This window comes from Paramisgurnus dabryanus, chromosome 4, assembly GCF_030506205.2.
Source record: "Paramisgurnus dabryanus chromosome 4, PD_genome_1.1, whole genome shotgun sequence".
Taxonomy (NCBI): Eukaryota; Metazoa; Chordata; class Actinopteri; order Cypriniformes; family Cobitidae; genus Paramisgurnus; species Paramisgurnus dabryanus.
In genome coordinates this window covers 36,948,697-36,974,652 of record NC_133340.1, presented here as the reverse complement: position 1 = coordinate 36,974,652, position 25,956 = coordinate 36,948,697, and the positions used below count along the sequence as shown (strand labels likewise).

The 25,956-nt window shown below is 36.2% G+C and overlaps 3 protein-coding genes across 16 annotated transcripts in view; 1 reads left to right on the top strand and 2 right to left on the bottom strand.

Annotated features, from left to right (window-relative positions):
• LOC135735836 (uncharacterized) overlaps window positions 1-9,753 on the bottom strand; it is an 83,564-nt gene extending 73,811 nt beyond the window's left edge. For all 14 annotated transcript variants that reach the window (XM_065254428.1, XM_065254430.1, XM_065254438.1 and 11 more), the window contains exon 1: window positions 9,265-9,753. In XM_065254428.1, the coding sequence (XP_065110500.1) occupies window positions 9,265-9,384 (120 nt within the window). In that variant the 5' untranslated portion in view covers window positions 9,385-9,753. The remainder of the gene's footprint in view (window positions 1-9,264) is intronic.
• Window positions 9,754-13,843: 4,090 nt separating this feature from the next.
• hpf1 (histone PARylation factor 1) lies at window positions 13,844-19,608 on the bottom strand. Its single transcript, XM_065254427.1, has 8 exons — window positions 19,514-19,608; window positions 18,766-18,937; window positions 18,314-18,500; window positions 16,574-16,672; window positions 16,239-16,389; window positions 15,898-15,985; window positions 15,639-15,811; window positions 13,844-14,119 (listed from the first exon to the last, which is right to left on the bottom strand). The coding sequence occupies exons 1-8, from the start codon at window positions 19,553-19,555 to the stop codon at window positions 13,985-13,987; spliced, it is 1,047 nt and encodes a 348-aa protein (XP_065110499.1). The 5' UTR covers window positions 19,556-19,608; the 3' UTR covers window positions 13,844-13,984.
• A 1,040-nt stretch (window positions 19,609-20,648) lies between these two features.
• mgarpb (mitochondria localized glutamic acid rich protein b) lies at window positions 20,649-24,839 on the top strand. The gene is made up of 4 exons (XM_065253925.2): window positions 20,649-21,260; window positions 22,244-22,344; window positions 22,591-22,663; window positions 23,811-24,839. Exons 1-4 carry the CDS (start codon window positions 21,185-21,187, stop codon window positions 24,116-24,118), a joined length of 558 nt encoding a protein of 185 aa, XP_065109997.1. The 5' UTR covers window positions 20,649-21,184; the 3' UTR covers window positions 24,119-24,839.
• Window positions 24,840-25,956: the final 1,117 nt, after the last annotated feature.

Genomic DNA, 25,956 nt, shown 5'->3' with positions numbered 1-25,956 from the left:
ATATATATTTTAAACATAAATAGTCACTTATGTTAGTTTATGTTGTTACTCAGAAACTGCGGGCCTTTAGAAGTTATAGTTTAGCATATTTAAAACCTAACCCAGGTGAAAAAGTAGTACACTGTCATAATGTACTTAAAGTGCTTTAAGTTCGTGTTAAATTTTGTATTTAATATACTAAAAAATATTTATTCTTAAGAATATCTGAGTGTACTTATCTGTGCTATTTTGAGATACCTATGAACTAAAATGTGTTTTTAACCAACATGATCTCATGGAAAGTCTTGTTATAGTTATGCATATAATTTGATTAATTTATTTGTGTCCATGGCACAAAGTTCAGCTTTTTTCGTGCCTTGAGCACAAATGTCTATTTATGACACTCACATGAATTTCTATAAATAGTTTCTCATGTCCATGGCCAGACTTTCATTTTTGTGTTATATCTTTGTTTCTATTTTTAATTCATTGTCGCTTGGGTTTGGGATTAGATTTGGGGTTTGGGTTAGGATCTACTTTTATATATTGGTTTCTACATGTTTTTCTTCCGCTTTTAAAACTATTCTCACCTGGAGTTGGTGTTAGAGTTGGGGTTTGGGTTAGGATGTCTAAAAATTTAACAAAAAGTGATTCTAACCCCAACCCCAAGCGACAATGGTAAGAAAATAGGAACAAAAAATTAGAAAACAATACATAAAATGAAACGAAAAAGAAAGTCGTGCCATGGACACGAGAAACTATTAGTTTGAGTGCCACGAAAAATAAATTTGTGCTTATGGCACGAAAAAAAAAAGAATTACGTGCAACAGGCGTTCATCTCGACTGTGACATCATAGTTGGTGTTATGTTGAGATTGGCCTTTTTTCCAGCAGTCTTTTGCTTGTATGAGGTTTACATAAAAATGAGGAAACAAACGCGATTGAGGCTCATGATATGTCATCTATGCCTAGGTAAATACAGTTTTTTATTCTATGGCACCTTTAAAAAAATGTCGTCAGAGATATTCTGTGCATCCATATTAACAGGCAGGTTTGTAAACAAACACTATTTATTCAATGTAAAACTGAAGCACCCAGACCCAAAAACATTTTGGATCAGTCTGAGACCTTTAAATGAGCTGCATGCCTAGACAGCATTTTTTGCCGCAATCCTAAAATATACTGAAAAATAACTTGGCTAAACTTGTTCTGTTTTAGTTTGGCTAAAATTAGAGTCAATAAATCCTTTGTGATTTCACACTGCTTCTCAAGTCTATGTGCAAATTCTGCTCAGTGAAATCTAACCAGAATTGAATTGGTGGATAACCCCTTGATAATGTTATGCAGACAGATGCCTTCCTCTCGATCCTGTTTGAAGTGTAAATGTCATAAAGTTGGCAGTGGATCAGTCCCAATGCTTTTTACCGTGCTTATCCACACACAAACACAGACACGAAAATACCAGTTCTGGATAATTCATATTTCAGCAGTACACCGCTAGGACACTGAGCAGAAACCTTTCTCTGCCATTTTAAATGTCGCAGACACACAAAAACCAATTATCACAGACTCGTTCATATCAGTAGAGACCACACCCAAACGCACCCCGACATATGCACAAAGAGAGAGAGGAGAATCAGTAAAGAAGAGCAACAGTTTAGTTGAAAACTACAAGACCACACCATTAATACAACATTCACTAAGACATTTTATTTCCTATACACTTCATTGATGTGCCAAGCTACATAAATATGATAATTAATCAGTACTATGGTATTACCATCTGATGGTTGCATTTTATTTATAGTATGTGTTGTGTTCTTACCCAACAAAACACTGCCTAAATATACTTAACATAGGTTTGTGGTTAGTTTTATAGCTGAAAGCTAGTAATTACACAGTTCCACTTTAAGTATATGGTACGTTTAAGAAGAACAGGATTGCTACCCATCTGATCCCATCACATTTTTGTAGTAAAGGAGCAATTTAAAGACAAAGAGATTAATCATCAATGGCATATAGTAATATTTGTCATATTTTCTTTGCTGCATTAAAAACCATTAAATCAGGCTTGAATTATGATGCATTAAGTCAGAGCCCGCATTTGCTCGCTCAATGCAAGAAATTAATTTACGGGGGGAAACCAACAGCAGTAAAGCAGGTGACTATGAAGTTAATTTCTCTTCCCAGCTCATTTCATTCTCCATGTACACTGCTAAAAAGGCCGTGTGCAATTTAAACAAGTGAGGATGATATATTATGCATGGTAAATTGTTTTAAAGAGTGTTTTTTTGTTTCCATGCATTTGATAGAAGCTTCTATCCAAAATAACTTACAGGGAATTCAAGGTATACTTTTTATCAGCATGTACGTTTACCGGGAATCAAACCCTATATTAATTTTTGCACTGCTTACAAGACGCTCTACCAACTGAGCTGCAAAAACATCAGTGGTATTAAAGGCACAATATGTAGGATTTTCACCACTAGGGGTCACAATGGCAAACACAATAACAATGGCGAAGTTAATGACTTTATGAAGGAAAGTGGAACAATGGGATTGTTATGGATGAGGAAATTAATAAATATTTTATTACCTGTACATTGATAACATTCTTTTTTACCATCGCAACGACTTCACTGAGTGTTAGATGCTGCATGATCGCAACTTCACTATAAAAATTCCTTGTTGCACTTACATTTTTTTAAGTAGAATAAAGTTGAAATAACTTAAGCAAATTCTAAATTTTGTAATTTATAGCAAATCCTCACTAGTCAACAAAGTTTGAATTAATTTTAAATTCAAGTTGATTAAACTCTAAAATTTAGTAAAGTGCAACAAGGATTTTTTTTATACAGTGTTCACCTTGTGTCTTTTCGAGTTGTCATTGTTTCTACAACCAGAAAATAAGGAAAGCGCGAATGTTAATTCATTAAAAGGGCTGCAAGGGCCTCATGGGTGACAATTACAATCTGGATGTGTAAATTTGTTACAAATTTTTTGTGTAATGCTATTTAAAAAATAATGTCTCATTTTAACACATGATGTGTCAAAATGTGTTGTTCCAATAATAACACAGAGATGCGTGTATTCTGGGATAACGCATTTAGTGTGTTGTCCCTAAACTAACAATGATTGTGTTGTTTTTAAGATGTACAAGGGAGAAAAGGGAAAAGCCATTATTTAAAACAGGAATTTCTCAGGATTTACAAATCCTTGGGAACTTTTGGGATCATCCAAGTACACAACTCCATGAAATATATTACATTGTGCAAGTGGGTTTTGGATATTTTATAACAAAAAACTTACAAACTTCACTCTAGCAATGGGTCAAAATGGGACGAACCCAACCCATTGGATTGTAATTTAACCTATGCTGGGTTGTTTCAACCCATTGTTGGGTCAACTATAAACATTTTCTGGGTTAATTTAACCCAATGGCCAGGTCTGGCTTTGATGTCACAATGGTACAATGGCAGCAAACTATATAACCTACTGCAGTTTAGCTAACGTTACCATGTTTATATGAAGTTTTTGTGAATGAAAATGCAATTTTTAAGAGTGTACACATTTCCCTTTTTTTAAAAAAAATACATGCAAAATAATTAGAGATGAACCTATATTACATTTTTCCACCTATAACCGATATCTGCTAATACCGTTGGTTTGGTGGTTTATTAACTTGCATTAACTAAATTCTATGTTATTCATTGATATAATGCCCATTAATACTGAACATTAAACTAGTGATTTTTACATTTTTTATACACATAGCTCAAATTCGCAGCATTTTCCTACTCTCTTTTGATTGACATGATATCAGCCATGACTATCGGCTGTAAAAATTGCTTTCATTGCACGACACCAATTATTGGCCAATATATCGGTGCATCTCTAAAAAAAATTCATAATTATAACTTCTGACAAAAAAGTAGACAGATTTTAATAAAGCTAAATTCCTAAAGCACAGCAGTTTTGTTTTGCAACCTAAATTTGACTCAGCAATTCTCAGATATCACTAATGTATCAAGTCATATTGATTTCAAATTTGTGAATTTTTTAGAAGAGCTTTTTCCCCATCACACTATGATAATAGTATTTGCTGACAAAATGTTCTGTAGTGCTGTGAGATGGGTTACAAAAACATCAAAAGGTTTTAGTGATCCATTGAGCAGCTGAGAGAGCCGCACCCTAAAAGAGCTGATAAATAATAAATCACATGACCTAAAACTACATGCATTGCCTGCATAAACCTGACGAATAATGACAAAATAACTAAATGTACCTGCCAGTTTTTAGTGGAATAATGGAAAAAGTGCCGGACATTATTGGAAAGAGAGAGAGAGAGAGAGAGAGAGAGAGAGAGAGAGAGAGAGAGAGACAGAAGGACGGATCAATAAAAGTATGCAGACAGCAGACGGGACAGCAATCACATCAGAGCATCAGGAAGCCTTCGTAAACACACTCAACTCAATTAGCTCTCTGTTAAGGACACGCTATTGTGCACGTGTGCAGTGAGCCATTCAGTCTGACCTCTCCTTACAAATAACTACTGTATCATGCAGCACTGTGCATCACCTTGGCAGACACATAAGTCATGGGATGATTTAAATCTGTGGAGGGGTTTTGGTGTAAGACCCCTCTAAAGTCGTAAAAGGTGTGTCTTCCCTCACATGAAGAAAACTGACCCAAAAACTTTCATTCTAGTGGCACAGTATCCATTTGAAACTTTTTCAGAGTTTTAGAGTCTTAGGGTGTGTCATCTTATGCCCTGTGAAATTAATCATTGCGGCCCTGGATCAAGGTCCAGTGAGTTTATGCATCCACAACACCTTCAAATCATACCTACACCTGACCCCTCCATCTGTTTATACCCATCCTCAAGCCATTATTGATCTCATCCATTTTCCACTCTTGCAGAAAGCCCTCATTGGTGTTTCATAAATATTTAAAAGCATGAAATACATGTCCCAGCCATCCCCCAACTCAAACAAAAAAATAGCAAATCAAGGACTCCATTAGCTAATAAACACAACACAGACTTCTGTATCCTGTACAAGATTATACACAAGACTGTAGCCTTTAATTACACTGTTAAAATGTAGCATGATGTTTAAACAACTTAATTATGTCAATTCAACCTACTTTTTAAGGTTTGACTTGTGATAAGTTGACATAATTTAGAAAAACAAGTTAGAATTGTTTAACTTAATTTGTAAAGTTAACGTAACATAAAAATATATGAGATCATTTTTTGACATGAATGTCGGCTTTTGATGCGTTTTTCTGTTTTACAACACAAACATTTCAGATAACTAAAATTGAAATCCTTGGTTGTGGCTTGATTCTAAAAAATTAAAAATTATCACTCTGTTCTTGGTATAGTGTCATCTAATATTTATATAAGCAGAAAATAAACAAAGAAATGTTACAGCCCAGTCTTTAAATTTGTCCTTGGTGTCACAGAGTGGCACAAGTGTGGCAAACAACTGTATATTATAACCTACTGCAGCTAATGTCAACACTCTGTTGTAAAAAGTTTTTGTGAATTAAAAACAATGATAATAGATGATCATTTTCAATAATGAATGTTTTAGAACGTGCAGAACAGCACAGTTGCAATGGAAACAATCTTCAGAGGGCAGGTTCGGCCTGGCACCCACTACCCACAATGCAACAGTGTGCGGCTGGGTAATGTAATAAAATCCTACTGCTCCATTACAGGCTCCTTCCTGTATATCACATCATACCACTCCCATAGAAAGGAGAGAGAGAAAGAGAGAAAGAGAAAGAAGGAGACTGTTATAGACAGACAGCAAAAATGAGAAGGTGAGCAAAAACAGTTAACCACTACTGGAACACAAACATATTGGGACCCGTCCGGTTAGTTTTTTGGCGTACAATAAGTCACGGTTAAGTCAAAAGTGATTCCAAAAGGTTTAATGCAGCATGAATGAATGAACGAACATTGACAGATGGAAAGGGTGTGGCACATGGCTGCTCCATATAGGAGCAATGACATAATATTCTCTGCATAATATGTGAACTATGCAAACATTTTGACAATATTATTCCTTTTTGATCTGGATCTAAAGTTTTTTGAGGAAGTTGTAATGAAAAATCGTTTTTATTTTCTTCACATTTTTTTATATTTTCTATGCTAGTTTTGGTTTTAAATGACATGACTCAGTTTTTCCTCTGCAGGCTATTTTTGTTTCAGTAACAGTAGTGTTGTTGTTCTCAAGATCGGTCTGAAGACCACTTTTTAAAAGTCTTGGTCTCGTCTTGGAATCGACGCATTTTTACTCGGTCTCGTGTCGGTCTCGGACAAAGAGGACTCGGAATTTTGTTTCAAGACCACAGTGCACTGATGCACACTGCAAAAAAATGATTTTCAAGAAAAAAAAATCTTAGTATTTTTATCTTGGTTTCAGCAAAAATATCTAAAAATTCTTAAATTAAGATGTTTTTTCTTGATGAACAAAACAACCCAAGAAAATAAGTCTAGTTTTTAGAGCAAAATATCAAATTTAAGTGATTTTGTGAAAAAAAGCAAAAAAAATCTGCCATTGTGGTAAGCAATTTTTTCTTGACTTTTTTCTTGAATTTAGTATTTAAGAAAAAGGTTCAAGATTTTTTTTCTTACCCCATTGGCAGATTTTTTTGCTTGTTTTATTCACAAAATCACTTAAATTTGATATTTTTGCTCTAAAAACTCGACTTATTTTCTTGGGTAGTTTTTCTCATCAAGAAAAAGCATCTTAATTTAAGAATTTTTTAATATTTTTACTGAAAACAAGACAAAAATACTAAAAACATTTTTTCTTGAAAATCATTTTTTGCAGTGCACATCACAAATTTATTTTTATCATTAATTTTATGCAGTTTATTCAGGTTATGATGTTGGCATTGTTTAAGCATTGTTTAAGTTTCTCCCAATGACAGTTTTTCTAATTTTATTACTAAAAACTCCTCCATTGTGTTAAGTGAATGGCAAGCCATGAAAAGACAGTTCAGAATAAATGGATAAGTTGATTTCAGCTCTTTAGTGTTTGTTCACTTTAATTTGCTTATAGACAAAGATTAATTCGCACATATCTGCAAAGCCTTTGATCATTTTATCAACTTCTCTGATGGTGCACGCACGCACGCACACACACACACAGACAAGAAGTGTCTAATCATATGCATATTCCACATTTTATCATAAGTGTTTTAATGCAGTGATTTGCACTGGCCTTGGTCTTGACTCGGTCTCGGCCTGTCTTGGTCTTGGTCATGACTTGGTCTCGGTTTAGGTGGTCTTGACTACAACACTAAGTAACAGTCTCAGAAAACTCCACACCTAAAAACGGTGTAAACAAACTTTCTGTCTACATAGATCTTGTCAAATAAGATGCTAAGTGGACCAAAGTTTATACTGACAATCAAAAGTATGGCTATGCAAGATGATCACATTAGTAAACACCTGGAAAGTTTGTGAATCCAGTTCACCTGTATAAGCGTTCAGCCGAGCAATGTTTGTGCCTGGATTTGGTTTCATGTAATTAAAGTGTCCCAGCTATATCCCAGGTACCGCTTAACCTTCTCTGCAGGTAGAAATACACTACCCACTCCTAAAAGGGAACCATAGAAAAGCAGCAACTAAACTGATGGTAGCCTTGCAACACTGGATGACCTATCTACCCCTCTGGATCGCACCTCCCTATGCTTTTGTTTAAACAGCATTTTAGGAAGCGCACAAAGGCTAGTACACCAAATCTGGGAAAAGAATGCTTCTAAATCAAATTAGACAAATTCAGTATTACTTCATCTTCGCATTGTAACAAAATTGTCAGGGACATCTCCATGTTGGATGTATAACGTTAACCATATACACACAGGTAAGTCTTAGCCAGGATACAAAGACTTTATGAGAGCTAAAATGGGATTCATGGAATAAGGTGACGCCTGTGGGTATGTGTATGCGTGTGCTTTCAGTTCTTGGTCCATTACCGGAATCAAATTATCCAGAGAGAGCCTGACAGCACTCCCTCATTTCATAACTCATGCAAGACCCAATAGGAAACTGCATTAATGTGTGTGAGTGACTTTGTGTATGTGCGTAGACTAGAGACAGAAATATTGTGTGCGTGTTTTCTCATGACAAACAGGAAACAGCATTAAAAAACAATTCTGACCAGTCTCACAATTGACAGCAGGTAACAGGCACAACTGTAACAATATTCCTAGTCTATATTACGCACCCATGAAAAACATTGTTAAGGTTGAATGGTATAACTGTAACCGTCTACGTCTTTCATCCCTTACATCAGCATTTGGCACAGAATCAAAGAATGATGTCACAGTATCGAGACTACTCATGTAGGATATGGCAAAACAGAGAGATTTGGTGTATAAATGTAGCTTAAAAATCACTATAGGTATGACGCTCGGACAGCTCTGAAAGTGAAAGAATAAAATAGTGCAAAAAGATATCCTGGATGGCTCAGAGCAACAAATCACACCGACATCATCCCAAGTTTGAATGACATGGTAGGGCATCTATGCATTCATGCAGACAAACTAATGTCCTACATGATTCAGCCAAGCCATCACTTATTTATATATAAATTGGCTGATAAAATTCCAAAGAAGAACACAGGCTGTATTACCAGAGGGCAATGTTAGCATTATAAAGATCTCTGCCACTGTTTGGACCTTCTTTTAAGTCTGTGATTCACAAACAAAGACACAGACACATTGGTTGATGAATCTTAAGCAGGAGCACTTGGGCAACATGCCAGAACGGCACTGTGAAGCCTAACTGTCTAAACAAACAGCATCTTCTGTGCAGTTTGTAGGTGCTAAACCTCACTGGCAGTCTACAGACTGTCGCAGTTTCGACCAGGCCTGAGAGAGAATGTGGCAAAAAATGGGTGAAAGCAGAAAGACTGACAGATATACGAGAATTAACCATTATTTTGTTTATATTTTAGGTAAAATCATAGTGATCTGGTCTCACAATTTACCTCTCACTACAGGAAACACAGGGTAACCATGACATTTATAGTTGAACTGTGGTCATACAAATGGCATTTGAGATAGATTTAAATAGGCAGGTTTGCAAAAAACAAGCAGGCTACATTGCGATAGTCAAACGATGCGTTAGAAGGATTTGGTAACCAGGACAACGCCTCTCATCCTCCGCATCATGGACCACAAGACGCGAGTCGTCGGTGTCAAGATCCCCCATAAACATTTAACACCCCAAAATCGAGACGTTTCGTCCGGTTCACACACTGACCTGACGGATCCGGTTCTGGTGGGGCGGAGAACCTCCTTCGGGCGAGGAATTGTTTGAAGCCATCCTCACGTCTCGGACGGAGCCGCCCCTGCTCTGACTTTCTATCGAGCTTCTTGACATTACGACTTAGCGCGTGACGACGTCCACAAATGGTACCAGACGATATAGTCAGTTCGGTTTTCGTCGAGACCCGTGCTCCGGCCTCAGTTCTCGGGGCTGAAGCTCCAAAACATGTTTTGACTGAGTGGGCTCGAAACAGTCAAGTGTCCGGTGGCGTGAGCGCGCGGTGCGGGTCTGCGCAGGAGGAGATGCGACACTCCTGCTGTTCACGTGCAGCGATAACGCAGCAATTCGGGTTTTCAACACTGACCAGGTAAAGGATAAATGAATGAATGTCTCTAGCGAAAAGACTGAGGTAAACATATGATGAGAGACGCTATATGAGCAATGTTCTCATCGCTGTGTTGAGTAACCTCCTCCTGTTGTACCCCCTCTCTCTCCTTTTCACTCACTCACCCCCTCCCCTCCTTTAAAAGCCAAACCTTCACTTACACATGACGAGGCAAAATCAAAACGGCCTGAAAATCTGGTGACTGGAAATACGGTGGCCTCAAAAATATTTGGACAAGGTTGGTAACTGAATTTCGCCCATCAGATGCAATTAATCAAAATAAAGACCTGCTCACACCAAAAGACGATGACAATAACTGTAAATCCTTACGATTTAACCAAATCATGTCTATTTGGCAATACACAGAACAATGCATATTCAGGTGGTTGGCATCTCAAAATTAATTTCTTTAGGGTAATACAAGAGTAACAATATCACTCAGCTTTATTTTAACAATTACCTGACTTTACTTATTCCCTATATTACACAGCTCATTGGAATGCTTGATTCTGATTGGCCAGTTGTGAAATTTGCAAGTTTATTATTACACAAATATTATATAAACATGTCTTTTAATAACATATGACATTATTTTATTTTTTTACAAATTATTAAACAAGATAGCGTGTTCATGACATTTGATTTTGTCTCATCCTAAAACTGAATGTAAATGGGTTTTCATCGCGGAAGGTTAAAAATTTGTTAAAAATTAAAAATTTCAAATTGATATTTAATGTTCCTTACCTTACTTCTGAGGTAAATAACAGAGTAATCTGCAGGATAATGTGGCACTCGGTTGTTATCGCAAAATAAGCCTTCATGCTTATTTCTACAATAACCTTCTGCCTATACATTAATTATTAAACTATAGATGCAAAAAGTCCCTTAATATTTATGTATAAAATGTGCATAGCTTAGATGCTACTACATAAAGATGGACATTTCCACATTTTAAAATAAAACCCCACCAACAAAGTCACTGCGTAGCAAAGACTCATTCCCCCATTTCCTAAAAATAGTTATCCTTCTTGGTGTGAACAGGCCTTAAATAATGGCAAATTTTTCATCCAATATTCAGGCACATGTCCCACTTGGTGTGGTTATGACCCTCATTTCAACAAATCCCTCCCTAGGCAATTTGAATGAATGTTTGCGACTAGTTAACCTTAAGTTCATAACATTGTGCTTGAAGAGTAACCACAGGTTTAGACCACAAGGGCCCGGTTTTAAAATTGATCCGGATTTAGTAATCCTTTTTTTTGCGATCCATGATCACGTAATCCAGCTTACTTTTGAGCCAGTTTTTAAAAGCAACATCGGATTGGATCAATCTGATCCGGATAGGAACTTTTCGGCCTGGTTTTTCAAAAGTAATCCACTAGGATTTTGGATAACGGATTGGATCAAATCTTGAAAATGGGTTTTTCAAAAGAAAAAACTGATTACATAATCGGATTAGATCACGTAATCCAATCTTGGTTTTGATCCGGATCAAACCTTTAGTTTGGGTTTTTCAGAACTTTTTTGTAGGATTTGGATTACTTTGATCCAAAAAAATCTGGATTAAACTGATCCCATCAGAAGGGTGGTTTCAGCGTGGATTTCATGACCAAAATTTAATAAAAACTTTAAAAATGTATCAAATAATACTATATTTGGATCATGCAGTATCTTACAAGATATACTATTTATTCATAAGGTTTTAATTTTATTTGTTCATCCGTCAGGCTACAGTGTTAGGGAGCATATAGTCAGAACATTAAAACATGGCTGTTAAATGCTTTATTCTGATTGGTTGAGAAACGTGCCAACTTATCGAATTTCTTAAAAATAGGCACCAGAGCAATGTTTGTGGTAACTGTGGTATAAGCCGAATAATTAACTCCGGCCCTTTTAATCAGGGTTCCCACACCTTATAGTTAACTTCATATTCAGGGACCTTTCAAGGACTTTCCAATACCCTCAAATTCAAGGACTAAATGTGGGGACAAATTTCAAGTGAGAGCAAGGTTGCATTGTGTTACCTTTTAAGATACATTGTTGCAGTACCCTTTTGAGGGAACTCGCGCTGCGTCACTGGGGTGACACTTTGGGGACGCCTCCTGGGGTAAGTGCATCTGAATGTGTAAATCAAATTCAACCAATGGTGAGGCTTAACGACAAAGACAGAGTGACGGGGAGCCAGTAACTATAGACGGTTTCATCGGACGCACGTGATACACGTCTGGATCCGAACCTTACTTCCGGTTTCGTTTTTTTTATGGTCTGACTAGTTGCTAAACTCGTCGAAAATAACAAATGTTTTGGTTTCCTAGGTAATCTAGGTGTTGTTTTGTTTGCTTGTTATATAAATAAACTATGTTTAAAGAACTTTGTTGTTATTTATTATTAGCGGAGTTTACCGGAAGTTACGTGCGGACCGCGACAGCGGCTTGTTTATGTTGTTACTGCTGAAACGGGCTGCGTCCGAAACCGCATACTGTATAGTAGGTACTGAATTGGATGAAGTACCTACTTACTTGGCGTTAAAACAGTAGGTACTGTATAGTATGAATCCTGGTAGTATGAATGAGATTCGGACGTACTACATCCGCCATGTTGCTACATCACGTGACATACGTCGTCATCACGTCATGTCTTTCAGCGCGAAAACAGCCGCGTGCCTCTTCTTCTTCGTTGGATAACTCCTCGTCCGGGGCATCATGGGATAGTGAAGCGTCCATCGTATGCACACTGCAAAATCTAACCGGAAGTAGTAGGTCATCCGGGTACTTTTCGCATACTGTTTTTCGAATACTATGTATTCGGACATACTACTCGCCTCGCCTACTGCTTTTCGCGTACTATATAGTATCTAGTAGGCGGTTTCGGACGCAGCAACGGTCTATATCGCTATCTGAAATATTGCCAAAGATGGCGTTACAGGGACACAGTAAGTATGGCATGGGAGACGCAGTGTCTCGTTCCCTTCTCAGGGAACAAGAGTTACATACGTAATCTGAGACGTTTTCATATGTCAATCACAACTATGCAAAAAAGCATTTTGGTATGAATCAACATTCGCATACAGACAATATAAGCATTTAGAGCGACGTGTGCCTAAAAAGTCTAGAATGTTTATGATATTTTGCTATACAGACTACACAGAAAATAATATGGATTTTTTTCCAGAAACTTCTTGCATAAAATAGATTTAAGCTCTTTCAATTACCTGTATCTATGCATGTATATTTTCAATATATGCATGTATATTTTCCCCACCAGATTGACAAACTTTCAAGGACCCGTGGGAACCCCACTTTAATTATTCGAAAGAAAAAAATGCCCACCAACAGTGCATTACCATCTAGAGTTTGCATTATTTTCTTATAATTCCTTGGCCCATTGTCAATTATTCCTTACATAATACTGACAATTGTCTTGTTTGGGCCTCCGGCTGTGTTAAACAAATAATACCTTGAATACATTCTTAAATTCAAGTAAATGCATTTAAGATATATTAGTGTATTTTAGAAATATAGCTATATATCAGTTTAAGTTTCTTTTTTCATGCAACACAGGAAAAAGGGACACCTGTAAAAATATACACTTTATTAAACATCTACTTTACAACAAGAATAAGTACTGGGTGACAACAAGGGAATATCAATACTCAACAAACATACCTTAACAAAACTTTTACACTCTTTGGGTACCTTTACAATCATAAGCATTAAGCAAGCAACAATAGGGCCAAGAAACAAACTGATAATTAATAATTAATGTACAGAACATTCTTGTTTACGTACTAATAAACTTAAACGAAACATGTGATGCTGTATGAAACAACAGCTTCGAAGTTGCTGATCAGCCATGCAGAAATCTGGACTTGCCTTAGAGATAAATCTTCACATAAGAACCTTTTGCTTTTAAGCAACTGGGTTATGCTAAATATGTTAATGGATATGGAGAAAGCCGACTCTTAAATAAGTAATGTAACACACTAAACTTCCAGAAGTCATAGTTCATTTCTCTACGGTGCAGCGGACTGACAGTATATTATAAAGATGAGGTAAAGAGCATATTATCCTGTAAATCTAAACCTTTGTGAATTAACTGAACCAATTAAAATTATGCTTGAGAAAACATTCAATTGAATGCTTAAAATATTCAGCTGTCGCACCTTTAATATAAGTAAAAATAACTTTTCAAGTCTTGGGCTTCACAGCGTTTTCAATTGAGAACACCTACCGGCTGAATTTAGTGCAGTTGTAATCTGTCACAGCCACCACCCCAACATGTTTTACTGCAAGTCATTCTGAACACAGCCTATCATCTTTTCACAATACATCAGACAGAGGCGAGCTGGTCAAGGTTGTCGTGGGAACGACTGGTGAGATGCGCCTCCAGTATCTCTCCAAACAGACCTCTCTTCAGCAGACTGTATGCCATTGGGAGCAGCTGACGTACCACTTTATAAAAATACTACCAAAAAAATAAAAATAAATGTAATGGCAATTTCTGATCTATTTAAAATTATATCAAATCTTTGCAAAGTCCTATGACACAATACACAAATCATAATTTTAAGTTATCGTATTGTCCAGAGTTTAAAACATTTTTTTCAAGGAAATGCCTCGTTATAAACAATGTTATTTTATATTCGAGCTCTAGATGATTATATGTCAATCATACTGTACACACGCAAAAATGCAGTAGGTGGCGCCAAATACACAAACAAGTTCACTTGCACTGAAGCAACCTAATAAACTCCAGTCGTTTACAGTACACTGTAAAAAAAATCCGTAGAAATTACAATGTTATTGCAGCTGGGTTGCCGGTAATTTACCGTAGATTTACATTTATGTTATTTACTGGCAAGAGTTTGTCCAAAGTTAAATAAATTTTAAATATTAACACGCCTTTATCTTTACAGAATAAAACTATACAATAACAGCCTCATGCAAAGCATTCTGCGAACCAGAAATCATCATCAACCTTTTTCTGTTTTTTGCTTCAGATTTTGTTTCCCAGAGTGTTTTGCTTGATGCTGTTTTTTTAGTTTTACTCTGTAAAGACAAAGACTTGTAAATGTTTAATGTTCATTTAACTTTGAACAAAATGTTGCCAGTAAATAACATACATTTAAATCTACGGTAAATTACCGGCAACCCAGCTGCAATTTCTACAGATTTTTTTTACAGTGTAAGACAGACTTCTACAGTTAATGACATATTAATAGGCTAGGTGTTTTTTCACAATGAGATGGACAACCTAAGTTAATTTTAATTATATCCAGATGAGCTGCAGGTTATATGGTACTGTATGAAAAAAAATTAAAAGCATTAAATTAAAGCATTTTCTTCATAAAAGACAACAGACAAGAAGTGGTCTTCAAAAAGCATTGTTCAAAAAGTATACTTTAAAATGTGTGGGGGGGGGCAGCTTATGATCAGGGTTGTCTTACATTCGGGACAATATGGTAGAATAGATAAGTTTTTGCTAAATTTGCCTTATTTGCAATTTCACTTTAATTTTTCACTTGATTCATTAAGGGGGCGTATACACCAAAGCGCATGTTTGTTAAGAAACATATATATGATCTTCGTTAACATTTTAAAATATATGTATGCATCATATTTAAGACCTATATGCGCGCACACATTTTATAACCACCACAATGAATTATACCACGGTGCATTATCATTACAATACCAAAATAACAAATCCTTCCAGCTGCTGGCATTTTTGAAAAGTGTGGCACTTCCATTGGAAACAATTGAAAACATACATAATGCTTTGGTGTACACGCCCCCTAATAAAGAAGAGTAAAAAGTACATTCTTTACATTTTTCTGTATTTGCTTCACAGTAGGAAGTCATAACCTAAATGACTGAAGAATACTTTTTGGTTGAAGCATTCAATAAAAACAAGACCTCTGTGCTAAACTGTTTGTTAATTTTTTAAATGCATAGTGGTGGTATGTGTGCATTTTAAATCTTACGTGCGAGCCATAACAGAAGAGGTCGATCCCAAGCTCATAGCCCATGCCGTAATCACATTCATCATTGGCAAACTGAACATATGTGATCATTTCCTGGATGGGTGCGAAGGCCTTTATTCTTTCCTCATCGTTTTTGGCCTCTGCAATTGCTTTGCAGATCTTCTTCAGACTTGCTAAAGTCAAGCAAATTTAGGAACAATCCATTTTTGTGTAATTTTATATTAGCAAGACATGTTTTTCATGAGATTTCTAGACTTACAATCAGTTTCTGGTAATTCTCTGTATCCAACATCATTTTTATCTACTGGAACCACAATTCCTGCTCCATGAAATGTCTTTGTGACCACCTGTAAATAGTGAAAGTGACAAGATTTTCAACAATGCTGACCCAAAAATGTAAATGTAATGTGCATTTAACCCTTCCCTGTTACAACACTAAATCTAAAAATCAGGCCAGGATTGTCCCCCATCAGACCATTTATTTTTTTCAATAACTCAACTGTTCAGACAAGCAAAGCTAAAAATGCACATTACCTCCAAAACATTCTAGAGATAATGTGAAATTATTTTAAATAATTGACATCACATTATTACAGGTACCTTTTTCTCTCTTTGTTTCATTGCTTTAGTTTTCTGGTCCAGAGGTAAGCCCAACCTCTCTGCCTCTCGTTTCAAATCTTCTTCTAAACTTTCCAAAGCAGCTTCATCCTTCTGGTATCCCTTTTCCTTTCTTTTCTTCTGCAAAAACAGCCTGATTGGTGTGGTGGGAGACATAATAAAAAGGGACATTTAAAAAGCTTTCCATATAATTTGCATTTTTTAATTACATTAAAAAACATCTGGTTAATTTATTGTCTGATATTATCATAAACCTAAATTTACAGTGATAAATACTATATAGTTTGAACATACTTTTACCTCTCCTAGACACTTACAGAACTGCCGCAAATATGTTGTCCCCCATCTGTGTGATCGTATAGCCCTTCTTGGCTTCATTCTCCCCAATGAACACAGGCAAAGCATCCGGTGAATCTCTGAACAGGGAGGCAAAACGACAATTAAAGGTTAATGAAGTTTGCACACAGAGACCCATATTTTTGACGTTAAAAAATAAATATGACCTCACGAAGGGTCAACAATGTTTACAGACTCCCTCCTAAACTTTCGTCCGTTTTCTGCGTTTTTCGCATCTGTAGCAAGCCTTTTGAAAGGTGTTTTGACAATTCAGTGTGTACGCCAAATCCAAAAAAGTGTCTAACAAGTTGATTCACTTCATCTCACAGCACAAAGCACGGAATACAAAGAGATGGAATAAAAACAAATTGTGGCAGATGATAGCGGAAGAGCTTTGCTAAACAAGATGATAAACAAAAAATGATACAGTATTGTTTTCAAGTTACCCAAGCTTGTTGCTCATGTCATTCATGCATTTGTAGCAAATAGCGCAAATAACGTTATGAAGAAGACACTATTTGTATATTTTCACAATAGATTAACTAATATGCAAAGGTGACCTATGATAGGTCTCAGTGTGTTTCTTTCAAGGATGCACCGATACCAATACCAGTGGCATCACTAGGCCCTTTTAGATGGGTTTTTATTACTTAAGATCTTGAGTGCTTGGCTGCTGCAAATGGGCACGTGGGTGCATAAATGAAACGAGGCTCAGGACAGCTAAAGGAAGCTGAGATTCCCCTTGAATACCTGCCACTGCATTACATGATACATTTTAAGCCTTGTCAGGTTAAAGAATACAACTTAATGCATACCAGCAGCACATGACCGGAAGGGCATCTCTCAGGCAGGGTGCAGATACCTTCACATCTTTTACAGTATTCATGATTATGTCAAAATGGCATATATCCCAGCAATCATTGTCTTCTATGACTTAAACAGTTAAATAAAAGGCTTTGCTACAGTGTATCTGACCAGAATGCATTCGGCCTTAAAGGAACACGCCCAGATTTTGGGTATTTAGCTTATTCACCGCTAGCCCCCGCTAGCTTAGCTTAGAACAAAGTCTGGAAGTGAATAGCTCCAGCTAGCAAACTTCTCCCAATAAGTGACAAAATAACGCAAACATTTTCCTATTTATAAGTTGTGATTTGTATAGTCACACCGTGTACAAATAACAAGGTGATATGAGACACAGCGATCTTTTAACAGTATACATACTGAGAACTATATCACTCCGCCCGTGTAGCAGTGCTCGTCTTCTGAGAATATAGTTTCCAGTCTGTACAGTGTTAAAAGATCGCTGTGTCTCATATCACCTTGTTATTTGTACACGGTGTGACTATACAAGTCACAACACATAAATAGGAAAATGTTCGCGTTATTTTGTCACTTATTGGGAGCAGTTTGCTAGCTGGAGCCATTCATTTCCAGACTTTGTGCTAAGCTAAGCTAGCGGGGGCTGCGTCAGACAGAGTTACAGCACGCACGGAGATGAGAAAGGTACGCATGGACTTATCTAACTCTGGGGGATACGGTGAATAAGCTAAATTCCCAAAATCTGGGCGTGTTCCTTTAAAGACATTTTGACAATCCATTAATCGTTTCTATGAATAAATTAAAAAAATTATGCCTAGTGAAACACATAATCACTCTAAAATATTGGCAAATGTTATTAATAAGTTGCTTGTTTGCTCTGCTATTTTAAGGTAATGAGTCACCTAAAGTAGCCCATGTGATGTTGTGTGTCTGCGTTGCCCTGTATGATCGTCTGGAATTCTGGGGGATCGTAAAAGTAACGCCAGTGTAGATTGAAGTTTGACTGGGTTGAAGATGACCGTTTGTGCTTTTTGGCCAGGATATCAAATGGACCGACTAACTGAAGCCCAAGCGTTTCCTTTAGGGCATCTGTAAAGTACAAAAACATAACATGCCAACATTTTACAGATTAAACAAAATGAAATTTAACAATAATCAAGCTTCATATAAATATATTAAAATGATCAATCTCTTTACAAATTTGCCAGGCCATTTATCCAAAGTGAACTTAGCTAACGACTAACTTGCTATGGCGGCATATGTTGCATGATGTATCAACATGGACAGAGTTTGGACACCCCTGGTATAGAAAAAATGAAACAAACTTGACTTGTCAACAATGAAAAAAACTTACCTTGTGGACAGTCTGCACAAAGTCCCTTGCAGAATTTCCAAAACTGGTAGAAATCCTCAGGCATCCGTAGTTTGTATAACCTCTCCACCTCCTCTCTCATCTCTTCTTCAACCATCTTTCCATCCGTCTGGTCTTCTTTTGCTTTTTTTACATATCCATTCAGCGTTTCTGTCTACAACAGACAAAAACTAAAGTTAAAACCTTTTTAGAAATAAGCTAGCTTAGTAGTTCATATAAACACTGAAGAAATAATGTACATTACCTATATAACCTTACAATATTTTCTTATATGCATCCTGCTCCTTTCAATGTAAGTTATGTCACTGAAGCAGCCCGTCTAAGTTAATCAGGTCTGATCAAGTCATTGTATAGTATATTGTATATAAATGTTAGATCCACTCAGCAAAACATAAAGTGAATATATAGTTCTTTTCACTATGTTACATAATGAGTAATGAGTCTTGTGTGGTTGACTATCAATGAGTCCAGCTAGTGAACACACGAAAAACTGATTTAAAACGAAAAATAAGATTTAACACGGTGATTATTTGCATACTTTTCAATCAAAACAGTTGCTGAGTTAGATGCACAAACATTATATTGAAGTGCATTTACAATACAAGGCAAAGGTACCGAGTTATGAGTCACGGCCGCTGCCAACATATCATACCTTAAATTATACATTTAAATATATTGCAATAATACAATATCCGTGCACCGACAAGAGTAAAGTGACTTTGTTATGTACCTGTGGCAAAGATTTGGGTTTCCTTTTCCCGCGTCCCGCCATGCCTGTTGTTTTTTTTCCGCGCGAAATTTCCGACCGCTGAAACCAGTAGAAAAGTTCTCAACTTCCGGTAGATTTAGAAGCAATTTCAAAATAAAAGTCTCGAATCTCTTACAATATGTAGTAGAGTTGTGCACAAAAAATTGGCACTTTTGGTAGATATTAGCAAAGAAAGCTGTGTGAATAAATTTGCATTGTTTCTCCTTTTTATCTTGACTAAAATTTAAGTCCAATGTTTCATTAATGAAATATATTTAAAAGTGGGGGATCACATCATAATTTGTTTTTTTCTCAAATACGTGTTGGCCACAATTATTGCCCCCTTCATTTATACTCTTTGATTCCTCCATTTGCAAGGATAATAACTCAGAGTCGTCTTTAATATATTTATTGCAAGTGATCTTAGATTATTCCTCCATAGATACATTTCTCCAGACCCTTCAGATATGCTCTCTCCTCTTTAGTTCACTCAAGTCTTTTTCTGCCCAGTCATTCAACCTTGATGTTTTGTTGACTTTGATGTTTGTTTTAGACCAATGTCTTGATGAAAGATTTCACCATGACCCATTATAAGATCCCTGCTAAAAAAACAGACACCGTTACAGAAATTCTATTGGTTTTATTGGGAATTTTATTGGTTCTATAGAATATGGCCCAAAACACACTACAGTGTATTGGTCTTTGTTGGTCTCTAATAGTATGTATTGGTTCTATTGGTTCTATGTTTAGGTTCTAATGGAATATGGCCCAAAACACACTACAGTGTAGTGGTTTTAATGGTATGATGGTTCCTATTGGTATTTAAATGGAAACCATTGGAATTTTCTGTAATGGTTTTATTGTTTTTTTAGCAGGGATTTCTAGCAGAGCAAGTCAGGATTTATGTGCACCAATGCCATCTTGTGTTCCTGCAGTAAATAAACTATTTTTTGTTTCATATGGCCACAGACGCTGTCCTGTTAAAAATTTCAGTACAGCAATATGATGAAGTTTCCATTTGCATGAGAGCCTAAGTTTTTCTGATTTTAAAGCTTTCTGATTTTTTAAAGATAACTGATTTCTAAAGTTGTCCATCTGTGATCTGTGGAGAGTCTTTGGCCATTAAAATCATTGTCCTTTGCTGGGCATTAAGACAATATAGAGAAACATCCTCTTTCAGGCAGATTTGCAACATCTCCAATGGTTTAAAACTTCTTCATTATTGCACTGATTGAGGAAATTGGTTTTTATGGTTTTAAGTATTTCCTTACAGAAACTTTCTACTTTGTGTAGCTCAACAATCTTTTGCTGCACATCAAAACTATAGTAGCCTGTGTGGTTTTATCCATTGTGGTGAATGATAAAGGGGATTTGGAGTTAGTGTTACTTAATATTTATTCTCCTGTGCAACAGGAAGTCATGACTGGACAACATCATGTTAACATTATAATATTTGTTTTATTATTTGTTATAAAATTATTGACATAACTAAAACATGTTTCTGCATTTTTGGCAACCGAGAAAGCATTTTTACAGTGTGTTTATAGTATTATTTCCAGAGCATGTGTACATAATGCATGACGAAAAGGGGAGGTGACAGTAGGATCTAAAAGGATCAGGCTCGCTCAGTCAGAAACTCTTATTGGAGCTGTGATGATGTTCTGCAGAACGACCTGGGCCAGGCTCGCACCTCTGACACGCAAAACACTCTCTCATTTATCCAAAAAGGGTAAGAAATAAATATTTATCTAACTATCAATCACTCTCATTATTCAATACATTTTCATCTTTAAAAATGAAATGCACAAATAAATAGCCTTTTATGGGTTGATCCAAATCCAAGTTTAAAATATATGGAAAGAACTTAATTGAAATGTTTTGAAATATTTTGATTAATCTCAGTAGTAGAGGCTGTGTCAATGCTGTCCCATTTACCCCAACCCAGGACATTGAGTTCTGGTGTTTGTGTTATGTAACAAGTGAGATACACTTTTCAAATCTGTCTTGACATACGTTAATATCATAAATGTAACTCAAAGTCAGTTTACCATTGCAGACAGCTGGGTTGTGCTGTGCACATTAAACCCTGCACGCTTCAGTGCATCTGTGGGAAATTGCCGGATTTGTTGTTTAAAGTTAATTTCCTGTAAACGATTTACTCAGTTTGAACTGGGTCCAGTCTTAATTTTTTAGCATACCCGTCATTGTTGAAATAAAATATCAAGATGTTTAAAAAAAAAAAAATGGCGCTTTACCTCTGAGGTCTAATCACTTCATGTGCTGGTGCACTGTATGCATGATTGAACTGAACTGATGTATTCACAAAATCTGCTCAGGCATTTCCTAAAATTACCCAGATAGTTGAAAATGGCCACAGGGTTTACTGCCAACATGGGGTTCTGCAACCCACTGTATTAAACCAATATACTAACCATAACAGAAGCTAGTGTTTGTGTGTACAAACATATAACCAGTAATGCAAAGAATTTTGTCAAATTGGAAACTTGAATGTCGACACCATGACTGCACATGTTGTTCATTTGGTTGTAAAAGATGTTTAACCTGAAATCTTGCGAAAGGACATATGTATTAGATGTCTATGGAGATAATTGTTCTACTCATAAAAATACATAGATTGGAACCATTTGAAGTTTAAAGCTTTTTGGCAGGCCTGGTTTTTGCTGATATGCACTTTTCTTTTATCTTCAACAGCTGTCCCAAAACGACAGATGTCCTTTGGGCTGCCTGTATCAGGTACAAACATCGCCTTTATGGTACTTGGTGGAGGCTCAGTGACTGCTGCTCTTATTTATGTGAGTATTTTTATTTCCTCTGTCCTGTGCCACAGTGTTTTTTTTTTTTAAAGTGAGACATTTTAATTTGAAAAAAAAAATGCAATTTGTAGGTGTTACAATTTGAAGTAATTTAAGTTAATCCAACTTACTTTTTACATTGTACATATTCTTTATTTATGGCCAAAGTAGGGTACTACAGTTTATATAAAAAAATATCATCTCCTCTACTCCTGTGTATTTACCTCCCACCTTTTCTTCATACAGGCTTATAAAACTATAAACTCTGACAGTGCAAGGTATAATGACAGAATCGCACAATTTGAAGCCAAAACTAAAAGTAAGTACAGACAATTTTCAAAAATACTGGATTTATTTATTATTTTAGGTGGTTAAGTAGGTAACTTGTAAATATCAATAATAAACTGTCAGAAGAATGAGAAAAAATGCTCCCTATAGCGTTCACTGGGAAGAACCCTTTCAAAGGTTCCAATATGTACCATTTAGGTACAGATATGTATACATTTGGTTCCAATATGTTCCTTTGAGGTACTAATATGAACTCTTTAGGTGCAAATGTGTACTTTTTGAAAGGGTACTGCCCCAGTGACAGCTAAGGACCATTTTTGACCTTTTTTCTGACAATATATCAGTGTAAATGTAAAGGTTTTTGTTCTGGTTCTGGGTTTTTGTTTTACAGTTTTTCAGTTAGTCATCACCATAAGTCTTTGAACAGCAGTGATGGGGGATAATTTATACTGACAGCTAAGATTAAGGTCTCATTGAGAGTTATTTTACTTTTGGATTAATTGAATTGACGGGTGCTATGTGGCTGCCCTTGTTTATGTTCTGGTATGTCTAGTTCCTGTTACTGTATGCCTAGATCATCTCTCTCTGGGTTACTTAGCGAACAACTAGCCAGCTACATTTAGAGATGGTTTTCACCTCTTAACATCTTTTGATAACATGTTATTAACTAACTTTTTGTTCTTCCATTAGGTGAGGAGGGTAAGTATAATTTTTTTAATAAATGTTGTCATAACAGCATGTCTGTGCAATTCAATTTAGTTAGAATAAATACATCTGTTGCATGCACTAAAATTCAAAATATTGGAGATGTTTTTCCTTACCCCCTCTTGGGTTGCCAGACACATATAGGAGCGCAATTGAAAGCATAAGTTTATCTGCTCATTTTTAAGTTTGCAATGCTTTTGTTGTCTGCAAATGACAAACCCACTCGTGTGGACTTTTATAACTTAATCTGCGGCTCATTTCAGAGGTTGCGTCCACCAGAGGTTGCATTTATGGGCCACACATAGACCGAAACAGAAGATTAAGACTTTAGTTTACATTTATATATCAAGAATTTCATTAACTTAGATATTACATAAATCACACGTTGAGGAACATTGCTTACCCTATGTGCAACAGGGAAAACCTTTTATAATGCTGTCTGATCTTGGATTATCTTACTGTATTCTGTATAGGAGCAGAGGTTGCAGTTACAGCAGCAGAAGTAGTTGCAGAAACTGCAGCAGTTGAACTCACCGCTGTTGATGCTGCAGCAGAAGAACTGATATCTGGGGTGCTTGCTGCTGCAGGTTCTCCTGCAGAACATTCGGCTGCTGCGCCAGTGGAGGTTGAGGTAGCTGTGGCAACACCTACTGTTGCAGAGGCAGGGACACCTGTTGCAGAGGAACCTACTACACCCGTTGCTGAGGATGTTGCTGCTGATGCTGCCTCTCCAGTTGCCGTGACGATGGGTGAAACATCTTCTGTTGAGGAAGCTGCCTGAATATGCATCATACTAGATGTTTATGTGAATTCAACATGAACCATTCCCAACTAGTCTTTTAAAACTCTCTTCAGCTGGAGAGTAGTATAGCACAGTTGTGCTCCTTTTAATTGAATAATTATGTGGTCTGTGTCCTCTTAGTAAAAAGTAGTGTTCTTATCTCACTGTAAAGAGGATGAGAAGGAGAGATTTACAAAATAAGAGTTGAAGAATAAATCATAAGTCAATAAAATATTTCCAATAAACATATATTTTATTTCTTAATTTAGTGCTGTTTTTATAAATGGGTTATAACACATAAGCTTCTGATCTTTTCTTCTTCAGCCCTACTGTTGTGCATCCTACAAAAAATTGCCTTTTGCAATTTATATTAAACGTATACATGTGCAGTAAAGCATGTTCTCTTAAATAACTTTTTGGTAATCTTTCATACGTGGAAATATACGCAGGTGCCCTAATCCAATCTAATTGTATAGCTATTTTGGAGCATCTTCAATCCAGAATGGTTCCTGTAATTGTTCTTTTGGATTTAAAGTTTTCTTTATATGCTTTACAACCCGCTTTGGCATTATATTTTTATGTATCACATATTTTTGCTGTATCACTTAACATAAAGACTTTTGTTTATTATAACTTTTGTTATGATGACTCAATAACTTTTGTATGTTTAAACCTGTGCTCGACCAAATTTTAAAATGTAAGTGGATTATGGGTTTTTAAAATGGGGAAGTGTTTATTTGAATAAAAACTTAAAATGTGATTTTTCTCTGACTATGCTGTTTTTGTGTATCTTTCTAGAGGAGTTCCTGCATGCAGTGTCAGTTTAGCTCATCTAAATGTTTCCCTTACCAAGCTCCTATAAATATTAAGATATTCCTTATGGTACCACAAGCATCATAATTTTCGCCTTTAAAAGCCTATTGTATCTATCATGCTTTGGTGTCTTATACAGTAATTGTTCGCCATTATACACTGGGGTTATCTATGTTTAAATCCAACAAACAACCCAGCATTTTTTTAGAGTCTATCTATTCAGCTGAAGCAAATTTTAAGAAAGTGATAACACATTTTACAACTTTTTTTTTAACTATTCGTGTCACAGCTATCCCTGTGTCTGACTTCCTGAGCACTGTGAAAATCATTGCTGCAACATAAAAAAATGGTTTTAACTTAAAAAAGTTAGTTAACTAGTTGCCTTAAAATTTTAAGTTGATTTGACATTAAAATAATAATATGAACATTTTAAGGCAACCACGTAACTTATTTTTTAAGTTGAACAAAAACATTTTTTTTACAGTGTGGACCTAAAGTGGCGATTGCATCTGGTGGTGGCAGTGAGGTGAAGTGAGGAGAAGCTTTCGGTAAAGATCCACAATTTAAAGTAAATGCATCCATAATTAAGATAGTGGATGATGACAAGGTCTGATTCTGTGAAGGTGAATGGAGAGACACTGAAGTAACTTCCCTCACCTACAGTGAAAAAAAGAAACAGCGGACTCTGTTGAGAGTGAAGCAGACAAATTGGTAGTTGAATTTGAGGAGCTTACTAAAGAGATGGTGAATGATTTGGCATTGAAGAAAGAAACTCGGTCATGAAGCTGTCTGAAGATGATTCCATCTTCGTAGTTGCAGAGATGACGTCAGCAATTGTGAAAGAAGATGAAGGATCATGTCATGATGAGACATCCTGATAAGATATCATAATAGCACCACCAGCAACCCTGGCTAGAAGAAGATCTGCCGGCCACATCAGGTACTGCAGAACTCTACACATGTAGTTTATAATGTACACCGCCAGAGGTCACCATTAACACTGTGTCTTATGTAGCCGGCCACAC

Bases quoted from the DNA above. Each gene is read 5' to 3' on its own strand.
- hpf1 (XM_065254427.1), bottom strand. From the start codon at position 19,555: ATGGCGGGACGCGGGAAAAGGAAACCCAAATCTTTGCCACAG. The intron at 18,501-18,765 runs GTAAGTTTTTTT...TGTACTTTACAG, and splicing joins TTGTGCAGACTGTCCACAAG to ATGCCCTAAAGGAAACGCTT. The intron at 15,812-15,897 runs GTAAGTCTAGAA...GCTTGACTTTAG, and splicing joins AGAATTACCAGAAACTGATT to CAAGTCTGAAGAAGATCTGC.
- mgarpb (XM_065253925.2), top strand. From the start codon at position 21,185: ATGATGTTCTGCAGAACGACCTGGGCCAGGCTCGCACCTCTGACACGC. The intron at 21,261-22,243 runs GTAAGAAATAAA...TATCTTCAACAG, and splicing joins CTCTCATTTATCCAAAAAGG to CTGTCCCAAAACGACAGATG. The intron at 22,664-23,810 runs GTAAGTACAGAC...TATTCTGTATAG, and splicing joins ATTTGAAGCCAAAACTAAAA to GAGCAGAGGTTGCAGTTACA.